Genomic DNA, 15,377 nt, shown 5'->3' with positions numbered 1-15,377 from the left:
TGTGGTATAAAATAAACCACCTTTCTCCATATGAGAAAGCTGTCATTTTTCTGTAAAGCAAATTTACCTTGCCTTTGGGTATAAATAAAGTTACCTTGACCTTGACCTTGATGAGAGCATACTTTTTTAAAGAGACACATTAAACTAATTTCTAAAGCAGTAACAATTTCCTGTTCAAAGAGGAAGTTTAGATCATTTACTAACCAGGTCAAACTAATCACAAATAGATAGTACAAAGTAAAACTGGATCCCAAACCATAGCTTGAGTGTCAGGAGGTTAAATTGCTTACTCTGAAAGACACAAATACAAGTTCAGTTAAATAATAAGATCAGTATTTCCATAGCAAATGGAAACAATGTCTGCTTTGGTCATCGGTGGACAGTTTTTGCTGTTGAACTGTGCACCCTGGGGATCAAATATCCCTGGGTGCTGTCCATAAAGGGTGACAACAAGATCACTTTTATCTCCTACTCCACTATTACAAGATAAGACTATTTCAAGTAATAACACATCCATAGATGTCTCCTTTAGTTTCCAGCCTTGTATGCTGAACAGGTTCTGATCACATGACACCAGGGAAATGTTGGCAATGTATGGACGTATAAATTCACTCATGTATACATTAGTTTATCCACGCAGAGGTATAAAAGTCAAAACCAGAATCTTTAAATGGACTCTGAAGTTCATGGGCACTCTTCACTGCAACTGAATTAGTAACAGTGAGTGAGTACATACAAAGCTTAGTCAGTGTTCCTCAGCAAATGTTCCAAGGAATTACAATCATTTTAATTCAGATCTTGACACTATGGAACTCAACTTGACCATATTTCTTAAATGATAAAAACAAGAAAAAAAAACTGAGGTTTTAAACATATATAACAGAAATATCCGAATCAATATAGGCCCTAATAAAGAACCTTGTGGTACACCATATGTTAAGAGAAGTGGAAGAGAACCTGAGCTTAGAAGTGGACAAAGAAAAGGACTGAGGATATGAGTAAGGATTGTTACTTGTCAGTGGATTAACACACAGTTTTCTGAGCTCAGAGTTTAGACGTAACCAGAGCATCCTGCAAGTGTTCCAAGGAAGCTTTGACTCAAGTCGTGAGTCAAAGGAAATGAAAAACCACAATAACTAAACTGATTAGCTTCTATGGCACCATTGTGCAGATGTTTTTGATAAAATTAGATTGGTCAAAAAGTCAAAAGTAATAAGTAAAATTATTTACAGGTAATCTGAAATAAAAGGCTAGGTTTTAATGCTTTAATCCCCCTAAACAGTGATTTCCTTATCTGTATGTTTATCTCCTGCTCCTAAGAAGTGATCAGTGATTATGGCAGGAGGTATCACTTTGTTGACTGATCTCAATAATAAGACAGCTTACATCCAAGTCACCTTTAGGATAAGGAGAAAGGAAAACTGCTGAAAAAAGGGGGAAAAACAGTCCTATAGTTTTCCTTTTTTTTTCTTGTCTTGTCTATTCTTGAGCGCCTTCGGGGAGTTCATCTTTCAAATTTGACAAATTACTCTTTTCCTTCTGTTTTCCTTACTTCTGCAATTTTGATTTCACTGTTTTTTTTCTCTACCTCATTCCTTTTTCTCCCCCCTTTTTTCTCACACAGCTCGACCTCCATACTGCTAGTTCTCTCTCCCTTTCCTTCACCATCCTTCTCTCAGCTGCTCCTCCCAGCTGTTTAATCACACATGGCTCATGCCTAAAGAAGAGAGGGAGGGAGGGAGGGAGGGGACAAATGGGAGGAGAGACAGAGAGCGCAAAAGAAAGAGTGGGTGATAGACAGAGAGCGAGAGACAGCAAATGCAAGCAGTGGGCTGAGTGTGAGGGCACATGGCCAGTGAGTGAGAGATCTTTGCTTCCTCTCAGCGCAAGCCTCTTCTCCCGTTGTCTCCTCTCTCTGGTTGGATTATTGCCGAGGAAAGACTTCATCTGGATACTCCTCCTCCTCTCCCTGTCTCCCTCTCTCTCCTCTACTTTCCACCTCTCTTCCTACCTCTCACTGAGGGACTGCAGCTCTCCTTCTTCCCCGATCTCACCTCTTGTTCTCCTCTCACCCCCCTTTCCCCTGCTTCCCCCTCAGGATGTCGTGTGAGGAGGCTCAACTCCACAAAGAGAGGCTGCAGGCCTTGGCGGTAAGTCACTCTGTTTAAACAGGTTTTTTTTCTTTGCTCGGCTCTTCTCTCTCTCTCTCTCTCTCTCTCTCTCTCTCTCTCTCTCTCTCTCTCTCTCTCTCTCTCTCTCTCTCTCTCTCTCTACGTGTCTTTGACCTTCTGTCCGTCAGAAATAATGTTTCACCTCAGCGTTATCGCTTTCTTTCATTCACAGTATAAAATTTCACATGGCTGTCTCACACCTCCGGCTTCCAGAAAAGTTTTCCAGTCCTTTCTGCTCTTATAGCCTGCCATTCCCCCTAAGTGTACCATTGCCATTTACTTTTTAGTGTCACTGAAACACATACTCGGGGCAAGAACTGGTATCCACTTTTCTGTCTGTCATTGCTTCCAGCCAAAGTGTACTGAACTTTGACTTATAAAGTTAAATGACATGAAAACAAAGATGGAAAGTCACAGTGATCCAAGGATGAAACCCAAACATGGACTAGAGGTTATCTTATCTAATGTTTAGGAAAATTAATGTCATAAGAATCAAACTTAAAAGAAGTTGGCTTTCATGATCAAACTGAATCTGTACATGTCTGCGCAGATAATCGTTTGCCTACATATTCTGATATGTAGTCATTGCTGTTTCCTTATAGTGAAGTTTTAATGAAGAAAAAATAAATTGGCAACTGCTAGTGATCTTTTCTGACAGAAATCTTGCAACAAGGAGATACATATGAATATGCTTAACATGTTGGAAGCCCTGCTGCATGACATCACAGCCTCCTACACCCATTTTAATCAAATAAAACAAAGCGATTTTTGTTGCACTAGTTGTAATGTGCAGTATTCCCCTACTAGCTGTCTGTCTTACAACACTGCTTTGTTTGTCTTGTGGTTCCTGTCAGCTGTCATTGACATCCACATCTCCACAACTTGGAGGAGAATCAGCTTTTTAGTCAGGTTTTGAGGTATACTAGCTTCCCAGTTGTTCGGTAGTCTAGAATAAGTTTTGATAGTTGCCGTTGTGTTTTACCATCAGAAAGGCATCTGTGGAAGCGTTTGGCTCGGGGATGATGGGACTTTAGAGCAACAGTTATACCGAGGCTCACTGCCTGGGACTAAATTTGGCGCCAGCTAGGAACCACAGCATACCACGCACACTTAAGACGCTCAGAGGCACAGGAACACACACACGCATTTATACACAAGTGTATGTGCGGTGGTTGGGGTGGGGGCACAGCAGCAGCAGATGGAGAAACTATTTTGGCCATGTTTAAACATGGCAGCCATACCAGGCAACATGCACTTACACCAATGCAGGACTTTTAGAAAGAGAGTGGAAAGTTCTCAAACAAGCAGAAGCAAAAGACTCTGTTTCTTGCATAATCCTTGAACATTTAAAACTAAAGTGCTGAAAAATCAGTTAATAAATAGCACAAATGAGTTTTGGTTTCTTGAATGAGGCCATGAAAAACTGCAGAATATTCTGACTCTTACTGATACTGTAGTTTAACAGGTAGCACTGGAGATCCCACTGTAAAGCCAAGAGCTTTGACATATAGTAATGGGCAGCCGCTGAATACAATTAAACCACTTGGGCCTCTTTGTCTCATCTAAATGAACATTTGTCTTGTTTCAGTTAAGTGTGTATACACTATATCAAAGACAATAATAGTGCTAATAGCTTTCAGCCCCAACCAGCCACTTAAATAGAGAAGGGCTACTATTACACTAATAGTACTGAGCGCTCTGTAAGCCGAAGACTTAGCCAAGCAGCGGAGGTTAAGAGTAAATACAGGAGCTGGACAAAGTTATAAAAACCTCTTCTGACTCATTCGAGTGCAAGTGTTTAGTCATGTGGTAGGAATTTTAGCAAGCATTGTTTGTCTTCCGCAAAGATATAGAGAGGTGATTTCTGTCTGACTGGCTCTCTGGATAAGCATGAATAAACCCTTGCAGAGCAGTATGCCGTGCACACATATATACACACTCGTCGTCTGCGGTCTGCAGCTGACATGCTAATGATTTCATCAATAATTGATACTCATTGTCATCACCATCAGCGTCCATCCTCATCAATACTTTAGCAGATCTTAAGACAAATGGAAGGCTTCCTCAGAAAATCGGAACAGTCTTTTCTGTGTATGAGCCGTGCACAGTGTCATTTTCATTGCTTTATCACATGGTACTGACTTCAAGTTTGAGGCCACTACCATCCATTTAAACTGCATAAAAAGTCACAATCAGGTAGCAGACATCTGTTATTAAAGAATTAATTTACTGTAGAGATTCATTAATAACACATGGCGCTAATGGATGTGAAAGATGTCTGAATTCATTAGATGATTCACATCTTCCTTTAGGTATTCTAGGAGCACTTTGGTCTTCTTGGCATGTAAACAGTCAGTTTATTTCCTGTTTAGACAAAGAATTAATGACACTTAACACCAGCAACTGTTGTCTATTATGTGCTGACATCCAAATTAGTGACTTCTAAAGAGAAAATAAACACTGATTGGTTTGTTCTTCAGATAATAATATTGCTTTGAGCATTAATTGATCAGTAAAACAAAGAAACAGCAAAATTACGAGCATTTAATCTAACAGTTAATTAGCTAAGTGGCTCATTTGTCCATCCCACATGCAAACAAAGATTCCCACAGTCTGATAGTGATTAGGGTCTGTCAGCTGCCAGTGGCAAGTGGTTTCCATGGCTACTAATTGGTTAGATTAGGAAACAGTTGTGATGTCATGTTGTTAAATCCAGGCCTCGGTGTATTATTACTATGTAATTATAGTAGTCAGATGGAGCTCAGCCTGGCCAGGGTTCCCCTAAAAGCTGATATGAGTGTGTGTGCATGTGTGTTTGTGTGTCTTGGTAAACTCATGTGCTTTTACCAGGGCTTGCATGTGGTTTCCAGATCAGCCAGTGAATACCGGGTGCTTCATCATTCTAATTAACTGTTGCCCATGTGGCGTACAAGCCACAAGCATGGAACAGCAAAGCATATGTAAAAGTCTATGAGTCTTTGCCTGCGCTCATTCATGGACCTCTCTGTAGTGTCTGTGATATGTTTACATAGATGACCTCAGCCCTTTGGACTCTTAGCTGCCCCCCCTTCCAACGCACACACACAAACTCAAATGCACACAAGCCCACAAATTTTTCGGGGCCAAGTCAGAGGGAAATTAAGAAGTGGTACACGAGGATTGAGATGATGGGAATGTGCATTTTCGGGAAAGACAGCAAGCAAAGCATTGACATCAGCTTGAACCAGAAGCAACACAGAGATAGTTACAGGACAAGCATTTTGGATTTTTCATTTAAAAAGATAACCTTTGGATCTTTTGCTGCCTCTTTAGTATGGTTCACAGCACTGCAAGCCTGATGTTCCATTATGATCTATAATACTTCGTGGGTTCAACCAGAAATTGATCTTGTCCAAGATCTGTAAAGTGGCTGATTTTCTCTTAGTTATCTCTAAAAGAGAAAAGTATGCCTGGGGTAGGGTGAAGTTGAAGGGGATGCTATAGCTATAGCTTGGCATTAAGATTTGTGACTACGGCTTGCAGTGGAGGGCTGGGGTAATGGGTTGAGTTAAGTGGGGGGCTGGGCCGCCTGCAGGCATTTGTTGTTTCAGTTCGTGCATTTCACTTACCTCCAAACTGGCAAATTCTCACTGAAACATGTTGTTTTTCTATTTAACTTTAGGCTTAGCTTTCATTTGTGACTTTCTTTTGTCTTCTTTTTTCACAATATTTATGAAAACTATTATTACCTCAGTGGAAACTGTTTGTTCCTGGGTCAATCATTTGCTAACACCAAAAGACATTTCTTACTAAACCACACATGTTCCTTCAGTGGTGTTCACAGGCTTAAGTACCATTTTAGAGGCATATCTTTAGTTTTGCTGACATGGAAGAGACAGAAATGGTCAAACTAATTAATAATATATCATATATGTTAAGTCTGTTTTCCCACAGAAAATTGCCCAATATTTTCCCTGAATTTATGCCAAAGGTCTCCAATGAGCCAACTGGATCCTGGAGAACTGATAGGTGGTTAGAGTAGGTCTGGATTGCGAGGTTTGGTAACTTATGGGGGTGGGGGGTGTTCCTGGGGGAAATTCATATTGGAAAGGAAGAGGAGGCGTGGTTTGTTGAGCGGCAGGAGGTCTGGGGCACGGCAGGCGTTACATGCCGTCTAAAATTAGCAGCAGCTGCCTTGGGCCAACAGGACATTTTGGTATGCCTCTATCTATGTGTGTGCGTGTGTGTGTGTGTGTCTGTTTCAATGAGCGGGGTTGGAGTTCACAGAGACTTGAGACATGAGAGGATGGGATTCAGCTGCAGTGAGCTCTGCCGGGTTTGAAATAATCCACATTGCATTTGGGCTTAGTTGAATAGTAAACAATCTAGAGTGACCGGGCAGAGAAATACCGCAGAAGTATGGAGGACCAAAGATGTCAAAATCATAACTGTATTACAGATGTGTCGCACCTACAGGAGCTCCTCGGCCATGGAAATCCATGCCATGAAGTCCCCGACACAGTTTTTGTATTGATATTAATACCGAAGGAGGAAAAGAACTGTTTATGTGTGGTAGCGGAGTATGGGTGACTTCTATGCACCTCAGCGCATAGCAACCTCAGCATTTCACAGTCGATGACGGAGGGAAGAAATGTCACAAACTTCTCGTAATTGTGGCATCCTATTAGAGCAACATGCTCCAATTTAGTGAGCTCTATAGAAGGGACCTCACTTTGCGATTCAGTTTTTATAAATGTATTCATTTTTTATGTTTTTCTTTTGTTTTTTTACTTTGTACCTTTGTGCTTTGTAGTGTATTATATGCTACTGTGAATATTTCCCTGTTAATTTCCACAGATTCATTTATTTCAGCATTTTCTTTTTGCATTTCTCAGTTAATTAAAACACAAATGTAAATATATGTAAAAAATAAATAAATAAATAAAAAAATAACTTTCACTTTTAATAATATTTTATGGATTTATTTCGTTCGTTCATCAGTTAATGTGCCACTTTCGGTCCTCCATATAAAGAACAGTCAGTCTGACACGCAGCAAAAGTCATTTTAGCAACTATACCTAATGACAGTTTCATAGGTCTCAAAATAAATGCATTGTGGTTTACTATAAGCAGCAGCATTGCTTGATACTCATGTAAAAGCTGTCTGGAGAAATTTAAAAAACTGAAACTCTGCTGTGTTTATGTATATTTACATCATGTGATTTTAAAGGTAGGGATACTTGGATCACCTCAGAGGAGGACATGATGAATGACGTCAACACCTGCTGCCATCGCATGACAACGGCATGCAGGATGTTTAAGCAATGTGCTAAATTAGCATTTTTTGTGCACAAGCACTAGCTAAGACCTTGCCAAGTGAGCATTATGTTAACTCTAGGCATAATAACAAATTAGAAATGTCTGAATTAGTTATTCAGTTCATGTAGCCACCACCTTGATTAGTGAAAGGTATACTTTCAAACTATAGACTTTCAACTATTTTCTGCAACACTTGCTAACCCTGACCCACGACAGCTCTTACCAAAATAGTCTTTGATTAACTGTGGCTGATTTTGTTTCTTAACTAATCTATAAATTGTTTCAATGCTAAATTTATGCATGCACACTTTAGGTTTTAGCTGATGGCTTATAGAATTGTGCAGAGATCTTTTTAGCCGGTATCGGTGCAGAATCAAACCCATGACATTTGAACCACAGGTCCATTTCAGTCTCTGTTCTCTAAGCTGTCAGGTATGCCTGCGTGCAGAATGGAAGATGATCTTCACAGTGAGATTTCTGTGCTGGGTGTGTTGGCATGTACAGAATGTGACCTATCTGATCTGTAGCCCACTTCAGTTCACTAAGTCAACATCAGCAGAACTTTAATATTTGGAGTTACATCACTGTTTAATCACATTATAATTATACCCTCCTGAGCTAATCATCGATGTGTGAGATGTGCACCACTAGTGTGGAATGTTGTTTATAAACCAAGCAATTTGCTTTCAAGCCCACATCTGTCTTGGGAGTTGTTAATCAAACTGTCCAACAGAACAGATAAGTAAATTGGGTCAACATACAGCACAGCTTTTTTTGTTTTGCATTATAGTTTGTTATGGTACATGGCAGAGTTGTGATTGATGATTCTCAAAAGTCTCATACCAACTTTTCCAGTTGACACACAGTTTCACACAGCAGCTACAGGGAGGCACACAGCCCCTCCCCTCACTAGCAGCTGAACAGTGGTTGACCTTCACAACACTGAAATACCCTCCATGAGGAATTTAGAGAGGTCACTGAAGCTCCTATTTTACCAGCATAGATGTATTAAACTGTTATAAAGAATTTTAACCTGGCCAGTGTACCTAGTCTTTCAATCAGCAATCAATCACATTCATTTTTTGTTAAGTTATCATGTCATATTTAATTAGGGCCCGAGCACCGAGAGTGCGAAGGCCCTATTGTATCTGCTCCGTTTCTTATTATTATTATTCAGGCAAAACAAGGGCCTTTTTGAGGGCCTAAACATCCTCAAAAACTCATGAAATTTTGCACACATGCCAGGTCTCGTGAAAAATTTTGTATTTTAATGGTTTTACATATGAGCACTGGGAAATGGCTCTAGAGCGCCACCTATGCCTTGTTAAATGCAGCCCTACGACCACATCGTTTGAGCTACATGTATGAAATTTGGCACACATGTGTATCATGCCAAGACGAACAAAAAAGTCTTGGGCCCATTGATGCAAACCCAACAGGAAGTCCGCAATTTAGAAGTGAAGGTGACATTTTGGCTCTAATTTTGCCATTTCCATGCCTCGAACTTTTTCGAACTCCTCCTTGGAATTTGGTCGTATAAGCTTCATGTTTGGTCAGTGTCAACTACACACCTGGGCCATGTTAAATTGCGGAGCTTTTGAGTTTTCGTGATACAGTGTGGCGGTGGCGCCACGGCGAATTTCGATGACTCGCCATGAAAATCTTATTGCCTCTCATTCCCTCATACATTGTCCGATCTGGACCAAAGAGCACACATATGATAAGGCTCCACCCCTGAACATATTTCAACTGCCATATTTGACATCAAGGACAGCGCCACCTAGTGGGAACAGGAAATGTCATGTTTTACACTTTGGGGTACAGTATTGTGATGGGTGACATCTGCAGCCTCAAATTTCTCCAGGTAAGCCTTAAGGAGTTGGTCTTGGGTTACAGTGAAAATTGTGACTTTTCGCGAAAGGGTGTGAACCCTGCAGCATGGCGAACTTTGATGTCACGCCATGAAGAAACAAATTAGTATAACTCAATGAAATCCAGTCTGATCAGTACCAGACTTTACAGGCATGATGTCAGACCCGCCCTGAACAGATTGATGTGCCCATTGTCAGGAATACGCAGAGCGCCACCTAGTGGCAACAGGAAATGTCATGTCTTTCATTTTGTCGTACTGATTTTCACAGGTTCATCGTGGCCACCTCAAAAGCAGTGAATATCACCATCAGTTGCTCATGATGCTTCAGTGCGAAAATTGTGACTTTAAACTGAACGGCGCACCCTGGTGGCAACGCGGTTCACCGTGAACAATGAAGTGGCGTTTGAGGGGCTTGGAAAGTTTAAAAAGTCTTGAAATTTGGCCCACACCTCCAATGGGACGAAGGCTTTGTTGTTATGTGATCACCTTCCTTGAATAGCGCAAAATGGCTCCACAGCGCCCCCTACAAACTTTCAAATCATCAGCCCCTGCTCTGTGTTTTATGTATGAGTCTGAAACCTGGTAAGCTTATAGGAGAGATCAAGATGTACAAAAAAAGTCTCTTGGAGCAAAATCCCAAATCCAACAGGAAGTCAGCCATTTTAAAATGAATGTGTAATTTTGGCGACATTTTCCCCTCTTTTCAGGCACCATTCTTTGACGAACTCCTCCAAGGGATTTCATCAGATTGATGCGATTTCCTGTGTGTGGAATCTAAAGACCTTTGTGATGTTAAATTGCGAAGCTTTTTACGTTCAGGGAAACGGGGTGGTCATGGCGGCATTTGGAGTTTCAATCACTCGCCAAAAAGCAGTAATCTGCTGTCACTCGAAAACACAATGTCCAATCTCTCCCAAAGGTCGCAGGCATGATTAGACTCGAGCTCGGATATGTTTGTTATGCCATTTGTACATAATGGTTAGAGCGCCACCTAGTGGGACGACTATAATCCTGGTTGAATAAGATGAAATGTTAGCTGGTGGTTAAATGCATGAAATCCATCAATGTCACATCAGATCGGACATGCTGGTATTAGGTTTTGGGCGTGGCTCGACACGCCAGGGTGCGAGGGCCCTCATAACGCTGCTTGCAGCTTTAATTTTATATTGATTTTGTACTTCTCCCCACTGAAATCCAGACTTCTGTCTGTTATTGATGACACACAAAACCTTTTAATTAATTTAATGTATTCCACCTTTTATTTAAACGTTGGACTCAGAGTGAAAACAGTGTGCTGCATATAGTAATTGAAAAATTTGGGCTTTGTGGAGAAAAGACAGAAGATGTAGGCACACCTATAGTCACATGTTAGTACTGAAGGTTATTCCCCTTAATGAAGTAGCCTGGAAATGAGTCTGCCCCATATCACTTCTAGTTATAGGCTAGCGGTCTCCAACCTTTTTTGCGCCACGGACCGGTTTAATGTCAGAAAATATTTTCACGAACAGGCCTTTAAGGTGTTGCGGATAAATACAACAAAATAAAATGATATGACCAAGACAAAAATTTTGTAAATATAATAAATGTGAATTCACTGTGTAATTGTGTAACTTTGTTACCAGCATTCTCCTGAAACGAGCCAACAACATTGAGAGTAACATCCTCCTCTCTGACCCTTAATGCTCTCTGGTCGCTATGGTAACGCATAAACATTTCTTTCAAAATAAAACACACAACTACAACACAGGAAACTGAGTTAATGATAAAAACTCTGAAAACAATACATTTCACACCCGAGCCTCAACTCTCGCGGCTCAGTACCAAACAACTCACGGACCGGTATCAGTCCGTGGCCCGGGGGTTGGGGACCGCTGCTATAGGCTCCAGCCCCACCCCTGAATCATTTAAGACAAAATGTGTGCATTTTAAATAGTGGTATAAAATGTGCTCCCAGTGCTGACTACTATTGCGCACACACAGACTCTACTTGGGTAGTAAAGTGTATGAGTAGATGAATATTCATTTAAAATCTAGTAAGTTAAATTCTGGTGTGATCGCAGATTGTGACTGTGATGGGTGTGATTGCTGTTCATCTGTGTGTAAGGATTGTGTAATTTGTCAATTACTTCCTGTCCCTTACAGGAAACTCCTATCAAACATTAAGTTTGGTAGGATGTCGACTACTATGCCTATTAAGTTCTTTTTTTTTTCTCCTATCAACTGAACAGGAAAAAAGAGTAAGAGTTCACTGAGCTGAGCTTAAATTTACAGGAAATGTAACCAGACAACTGACATTTGACTTCATCTTCACTGCCGAAATTTTAGCTCTTTAGGATGAAAATTCGATCAAGAGCACTTGGTTGTCTTGTGAGGTTAAACACACCAGCAAAACTGTGACAAATTAAAGTAAACTGTACACTGGAGATTAATCATTTAAGTCATTGAACACAAATGTCTTCACCCTTTAGACTGTGACAAAAAAGATATACGCTCTGCATACAAGCTGCCCTGTAAGCCAAATAGGGCCAAACACTGTGAGTCAGAGTGTGGGAAGTCATGAGTGTGTCACCAAGAATGTCAACATATTTTTCTGAAGAGGAGGATGTGACCACTCGGAGAGAGTACAGTGAACAGAGCGGGGCTCGGGGTCATTATTCCTGCCTGTTCAACTCCACAAGGGAAAAAACTTATTTCACTTTTTATTAAGCCCTCATATTCTATTGAAGACATTCTTTTACTGTTACAGTTCAGACTCATACAGACTTATCTATTCAAAATTAGTAAAAGTTATTCCACCAAATTTGGTAATTCGAGTGCCATTTTTAACATTACACAAAAGCAATTACTGCATTGTCAAGAAAACTCTGCAGGTCTCTCAAAAATGTTCTCTATTTAGCAACCAACCACTATTTTAAAGTATTATATTCAGTAGCCAGTTCTACAGTTTACATGACAGCAGAGCTTTTCTGTGGACAGGGATGCTCTATACATTTTATTTCTGGGATATGATGATGAAAACCAAATGGCACCCAAACCATCTTTGATCTGGCGATGTCAACCATCATCTGTGCTTATGCATTCCTATATAGTAAATGATTGTCAGACGTACAAAGCACACACACTGACTGAGTGCTGTTTATTTAGAGAGTATATTAGTGTGGGTTTTTCTCTGTCTACGTATTCAAGCCTGTGAGTCTATTTGCTTTTGTGTCTTTCATGTGGGCGTGTTTTGCCCATTCCCTGACCACATGTCCTCGACAGTCCCTGACATCTGGTGACCATACCTCTGCTTACGCTCTCTGACTGTACTTCGCCAACCATGGGAACCATGCCGCTGTGTAGGCTGCTCCTGTATGTGTGTGTCTGTGTGTGCGACAGAGGGAGAGAAATGACTTCAGACTTGGTGTATATCTTTTCACAGCCTGTGTGCAGTTTAATAATATGTTCTGATAGTCTGCTATAGTAATATAGCAGTTTTGCACCTTTCTTTTCAGGGGTTTCTTGTTTTTCTTTGTTTCTGAAAAGAGCAGGTCCAAATGTAGCTTTTATGTGCTCCATCTTGGGTCCATTTGGTAATTTCCTGGCACCAAATGAACATGTTCGCACCACAGTTGGAAAAGAGGCACACCTGAGGTTGTGGGTTTGCTGAATAGTCAGTGCAGGGTAATTTTGGTGCGCACTTTGGCACAAAATTGCATTTGCTCCTGCTCAAACTACTTCTTATCCTATCACAAACACAGACGCCGGGTTTTAATAGCTTTAGTTGGCAGGCACATACACAGAGACATCCAGACTCACTCAAGTGTGGTCTACTTTCCATTTCTTAGACATTATTTTCATCTGCTAAATATTACCAAGGAAAATTTGTTATATAATACCACTGAGTTCAGTTGAATGTTGCTATAAATGTTGTGATAAGTGAGCATCCTTCAGATGCGCTCTCCTCTCAAAAACAATCCCACATGTCATTAGTTCAAGCTGTTATTATAGCCTCTAATTATGTTTTATAGCATAAATTAACCCGTGAATAATTGCATTTAAAATTTGCACCAGTATGAGCAACCAAGTAATTGAGCTAACTCTCATTTTGCAAAATTACATATTGTTGCACAAAGTATGAACTTTTCCTAATTCTAACCAGTGTGGTTGACTACACCAAAAAGCAAATGAAAATAAAAAGTCAAAGGTTTGTGTGCTTATAACTAGAGCAGACTTCTTCTTCTTTCTTTTTTTCTTTTTTTTTGGCACACTCTGAAAACATTCCTTGATAACATCTCAAAAACAGATGTCTGATAAATTATGTAGAAGACTTGGTGATACCCCTTCAAGGATCAAGGTGGTTTGTGCGCTTTAGTCTACCCATGAGTGTAGCTTTGTTGTCAGAGGCAACTGGCACCTGGTAGGGTCTCACAAGGCAAGGGACTTCTAGGGAAAAATGGATACAAGGGTCAAATCTCTTAGCTGACTCAGGACGCCAGGTCTTCATTCACGGGGCTCAGCCCAAATGAGACACATATGATTGGATTGGATAGGCCACTAAAGGGACTTTGGTGTTTGTTAAAGTGCTTATAAGGCCTGGAAGGTAATCTTGCTGTTGGGGAATGTTTTCTGGCTGTCATTTGCACTGACAGAGTCCAGAAGACTGAATCTTCTTTGAGTCTCTGGTGGTGTGCTTTACGGTGGCCCTCTCGGGAACAGCATGCCTGGTCGCAGTGGAGTTTTGTTACTAGATTTCTGTGCTGATTACAGTAACAAACACCATGTTCAAGTGTAAAGGTGTTCATAAGTACACCTGGCAGCATGCTGGAGATCCATGATCGATGATTAGAAACTTTATCAGATCTGCAAAAAGGCCAGTCAGCTGTCAGCTGGTCAATACCTGTTGGTGAGTCGGATCAGGTAGCAGGGAGGCCTCTGCGCTTAAACTTTATGTTTAGGCAGCCCTCAGTAACACGTTGTGCTCAAACAAAGAGGTGCATGTAGAATCTGCCAGTAACAGTTTTATATTACTCCCTGGCATGATTTACCAGGACAATTTTATTTGAGTATTTCTGTTTGGAAAATTTGTGCTTGTGCCCAAAGTGTTTGTGTGCCCTGTACAGGAAAAATAAAGCCCGGGATCTCATTTCCACCCACATTAGAAACTCTTAGGCAGAGAAAATGCTGGAGAGGTGCTGATTTTGATGCAGAGCAGTCACAGGGTCTTTAAAGTAACAGAATTGTATTTTTTTACATGCTGAAACATCACAAGCAACAGCAACAAGTCCCCCAACCTTTTCATTTACCTATCTTGTTTCTATATTGACTCTTTTATTTCTGTTTTCACCTGTTTCCTGATAACATCTATTGAATTCTCCTCTGCTCTATTTTTATTCCATTGTATTCAGCTCCGTATTCCCTTCTCCTCTTTTTTCTATTCTGCATCAGTCTTCACTTACTTTGTCTGAGAAATGGTCCAAGGTTCATTCATATTTGGGGGGTTTCCCCTTATGGCTATATTTAGTCAACAGGAAACGTCCCAGAAATCCTCAGTCTACTCCCACAGAGTAGTGAGTGGGAGAGATGAAGCCACATACACATCCACATTGTCTCATGCTCGTCATCCCCAAGCAGGCTTATACTGGGACCTGCTTTGTTTGTACATTTCCATGCATTTATGTGCATGCTTTAATCGTTCTAGTTTTTTGTGTGTATTTTCTTTGTTTTCAGCTTAAAACCTTCCACTCACCATGCACCCACCTCCTCTCCCACCCATTATTTATCCTTTATCTCCACATAAAGGAATGTTCTTCCCACCCCAAGTTCAATGACAGTGCCACGTGGAGTAATCAAGGCCAAATCTCTGCTCTTTATATGGCTTGTGAGCACTAACCCTTCTCAAACCTCAATAAGCTTTCACCTTCAACCTCTCTAATACTTTCCTTCCTTCCTGTGTATGCCCCTTGGACCATATTTCTACCCATGTCTTCATAAGGAGACATTTAATTGCACATATGTACAGTATGCGGACAGCGTACAGTGTAGTGGAATTTTTT

At 40.7% G+C, this 15,377-nt stretch overlaps 1 protein-coding gene across 1 annotated transcript in view; it reads left to right on the top strand.

Annotated features, from left to right (window-relative positions):
* The first annotated feature begins 1,783 nt into the window (after window positions 1-1,783).
* Window positions 1,784-15,377, top strand: part of palm2akap2 (PALM2 and AKAP2 fusion) — an 84,234-nt gene continuing 70,640 nt past the window's right edge. Inside the window, 1 exon segment of the mRNA XM_080876615.1 lies at window positions 1,784-2,150. Within this exon segment, the coding sequence (XP_080732741.1) occupies window positions 2,100-2,150 (51 nt within the window). The 5' untranslated portion in view covers window positions 1,784-2,099.

The sequence above is a fragment of the Rhamphochromis sp. 'chilingali' genome, assembly GCF_963969265.1.
Source record: "Rhamphochromis sp. 'chilingali' genome assembly, chromosome: 2".
NCBI classification, from domain to species: Eukaryota; Metazoa; Chordata; class Actinopteri; order Cichliformes; family Cichlidae; genus Rhamphochromis; species Rhamphochromis sp. 'chilingali'.
Note: the sequence above shows the minus strand (reverse complement) of the source record. Positions and strands in the feature narration are given on the sequence as shown.